The 3,334-nt window shown below is 35.1% G+C and overlaps 1 protein-coding gene across 1 annotated transcript; it reads left to right on the top strand.

Moving 5' to 3' along the window:
- The first annotated feature begins 450 nt into the window (after positions 1-450).
- On the top strand, positions 451-2,979 carry LOC107753390 (ly-6/neurotoxin-like protein 1). The gene is made up of 3 exons (XM_016569525.1): positions 451-593; positions 1,681-1,791; positions 2,332-2,979. Exons 1-3 carry the CDS (start codon positions 539-541, stop codon positions 2,544-2,546), a joined length of 381 nt encoding a protein of 126 aa, XP_016425011.1. The 5' UTR covers positions 451-538; the 3' UTR covers positions 2,547-2,979.
- Positions 2,980-3,334: the final 355 nt, after the last annotated feature.

The following is a 3,334-nucleotide window of genomic DNA, read 5'->3' as shown; positions in this document are numbered from 1 at the left end:
GTGTGTGTGTGTGTGTGTGTGTGTGTGTGTGTGTGTGTACCTACTGCATTACTACTTCATAATACTAGCATGTTTTGGGGACTAAATTGTATTTAGAAGTGAACTGAATCTGTCAAAACCTCTCCAAACCTCCTTTTGGGTACATTTCTTTTCATTGTAAGAATATTTTCTTTCAGGGTGTGGGTTAGGGTTGGTTACAACATTTATAACCAACTATAAACAAAAAAAACAATTGACGTCTACAAAATGTCCCAATTTATATAACTAAGTACACGTGTGTGTGTGTGTGTGTGTGTGTGTGTGTGTCAATAATCAGGTATCTCTTAACTCCCCAAACCAGATTGCTCTGTTCATTCTTCACATTCATATGCGTCTTTCCAGCTGCACATATTCATTGTCTCCCCTCTGTCAAAAAAACCCCACCCTCTCTATCACGGCCATATATCTGGACAGATTCGGACCAGCATCCAGTGTGCTTGCTGTCCTCCGAAGAGTTTCTCTGCTGTCAGAATTCAGTTCTGCTGAACGCGTCGTCAACATGATGATCAGAATTGTGCTTGGAGTCATTGCAGCGATTGGATTCCTCACTCTCAGTAAGTCTACAGAGAAATAGGTCCTTTATCATCTCCTCCCCTTAATTAATGACATAATTCAGATTCTTTAATGCTTTTAAAGAAACATCTTCTGCTCTCCAGGCTGCATTTTCTTGATTAAAATACAATAAAAGCCATAATGCTGACAACTATTGCTATTATTTAAAATAACTTTATATTTGAATATATTTTAAAATGTAATTTATTCCTGTGATGGCTAAGCTGCATTTTCAGCTGAATATAGTACAATATACATGGCTGGCATTTGTTTGAGGACATTGTTGTAATGATGGCAATTATTTTTTCAGTGTGTTTTAAGTGTATTTGTAAGAGCAAAAAGAGGATCTGTTACATCAAATAAATAAAAAACATTGTTAAGGTTATTAAGGAAGAGTTTTACTGTAATGTTTCTGACTTGAGGGATTTTTTGTGACACTTTAGATGTCTAGACACTATTCACTTAAGTAGTTGTTTATAAGCAGGCATATTAGCTGTTTATTAGTACTTATACACATTAAGCACATATTAATGTCTTACTCTGCATGACCATGTTTTAGATGACTTAACTTAACCCTACTACAAATAGGGTTGACTACTATAACTACTACAACAACTACATTATGCACTATCAATAACCAGTAATTAAGAGTTTACTGAGGGAAAACACACTGAGAGAAACATATGTGTTCCCTAATCTAATTTTTTTCTTTAAGTGTTTTTAATTCATTACAATTACAGTAAAATAAATAAAGTAGATATTGTTGAAGCATCAGGAAAATGCTTGTGACAGAGGGTGGGAAATATGTTTAGGTTACCCACATTGGACCAGCTTGACACGTTTGATTATCAGACTCACAACAGTCCAGTTTTATTCAGATTTTTTATAACACAGCATCAACATTCTGATCATGCTGTGCTGTTCTGTTTGAAGATATTGAAATGATGTCTATTACATTTCTTTATCATTTCTATACGCGGTTACTGAATTACTCAATCAGGATTACCCAGACCTTTTGGGGGAGGGATATGTCCAGAAGTTTACAAGAATGCTAATTTAATTTCCCGTTGTCGTTCTGTGTTTCTCCAGGTGAAGCCCTGACGTGTAATTCCTGTAAAGTGGGCATTCTAGGCAAATGTTTATTCAGTTCCCAAGTGTCCTGCGCTGCCTCCGAGACCAACTGCTACACTGCCAAAGCAGGTCAGTCAACACACACACACACACACACACACACACACACACACACACACACACACACACACACACACAAACACACACACACACACGCACAAACACACACACACAAGAACTTCATTTTGTGATATTTGCAATGGTTTTATACTGAGATGATGATATTTGCTAAAGCCTATCCCTCACACAAACCTGTTGATATTAGTGCTGTAGATCAAATAAAACATGATTTAGCCAATTCATTACACTTTCATATAGTTAAGGGCCACTTTAGATGCCTTCATAAGTCAGCTTCAACAACATGTCCATACATATAGTAGACATTTTAATGAGGAGAGCATTCCTTATTTTATTCCACATTCCAGTTTATTTATTATCACATAAAGCTATAAAGACTACAGACCTACCTGTAAAAGAAAACCAAAGCCAGGACTGTTACAAATGGTTAAAAAGTTACCAACACAGGCTTCTGGAAAACACTATTATTTTTATTAGTAGACTAATAAATTCTGACATTTTGCTTCTGCTCCTCTCTAATGCTCTTCGCAGAGTTCAATGTGACGGGGTTTTTGAGTCTGTCCTCCAGTGGGTGCACATCTGATTGCAACAACACCGCTGGAAGCATCCTGGGTGCGGGATACACGGTGACCAAAAGCTGCTGCGCTGTAAATCTGTGCAACGGAGCGAGTGCTGCGCAGCTGTCTGTGGCTGGGGCTCTCAGCGCCGCACTGCTGGCCTCCGTCTGGAGCAGCTCCATGCTGTAGATCTAACACCTCCATGTCTGTGCAGTGTTATGTTCACAGTAACTCCCTGAACCGGAACCAGTGAAGATATCATCTCTAGAATGTATAGATACCATAACTTTGATTGTTTACTCCACTGTGTTTATCTGTCCCATTTTCCCACTTTTTTTTATAAACATTTACTTACAATGTAAAACATATTTAAAATTTCAAAACTTTTGCTGAAGTTTTTTTTATATATATATAAAAACCTACATTTGGATGCACACTGTGGAATAAGGTGATGATATATTTGAAGTGGAGCTGAATAAATTTCACAGCAGTGACTCTGGGTTAGGTACTGTACTGTACTTTTACATTTACTAGTAAATGATGACAACTATCCCCTGACTTTATATATTCTAGCACATTGTAACCTTAGACTAGATTAATAAATATGAACTGAAAAAAAAAACTGTTATTTCAGATATGTTTTTGTTAGTATTAACTAGTGCTGTCAAATGATTAATCGTGATCAATCACATCCAAAATAAACATTTTTGTTTACATAATATATGTATGTGTACTGCTTATTTATTATGTATATATAAATATACACACACATTCAGTATATATTTTGAAAATATTTACATATACATATACATTTATATATTTATATTATTATATTTTATATTATATATAAATATATTTAATATATAAACTTAACATATTTTTCTGAAATATATACATGCATGTGTTTGTATTTATATATACATAATAAACATACACAGTAATACACACACACATATATTATGTAAACAAAAACTTTT

This window comes from Sinocyclocheilus rhinocerous, unplaced genomic scaffold, assembly GCF_001515625.1.
Source record: "Sinocyclocheilus rhinocerous isolate Xijiao unplaced genomic scaffold, SAMN03320098_v1.1 scaffold6282, whole genome shotgun sequence".
Classification (NCBI taxonomy): domain Eukaryota; kingdom Metazoa; phylum Chordata; class Actinopteri; order Cypriniformes; family Cyprinidae; genus Sinocyclocheilus; species Sinocyclocheilus rhinocerous.
This window is presented reverse-complemented; position numbering and strand designations above follow the sequence as displayed.

What these genes read in the sequence shown, in the direction of transcription:
- LOC107753390 (XM_016569525.1), top strand. Translation starts at nt 539, where the DNA reads ATGATGATCAGAATTGTGCTTGGAGTCATTGCAGCGATTGGATTCCTC. An exon ending in GATTGGATTCCTCACTCTCA is followed by an intron (nt 594 to 1,680) that starts GTAAGTCTACAG and finishes GTGTTTCTCCAG; the next exon opens with GTGAAGCCCTGACGTGTAAT. An exon ending in CTGCTACACTGCCAAAGCAG is followed by an intron (nt 1,792 to 2,331) that starts GTCAGTCAACAC and finishes TGCTCTTCGCAG; the next exon opens with AGTTCAATGTGACGGGGTTT.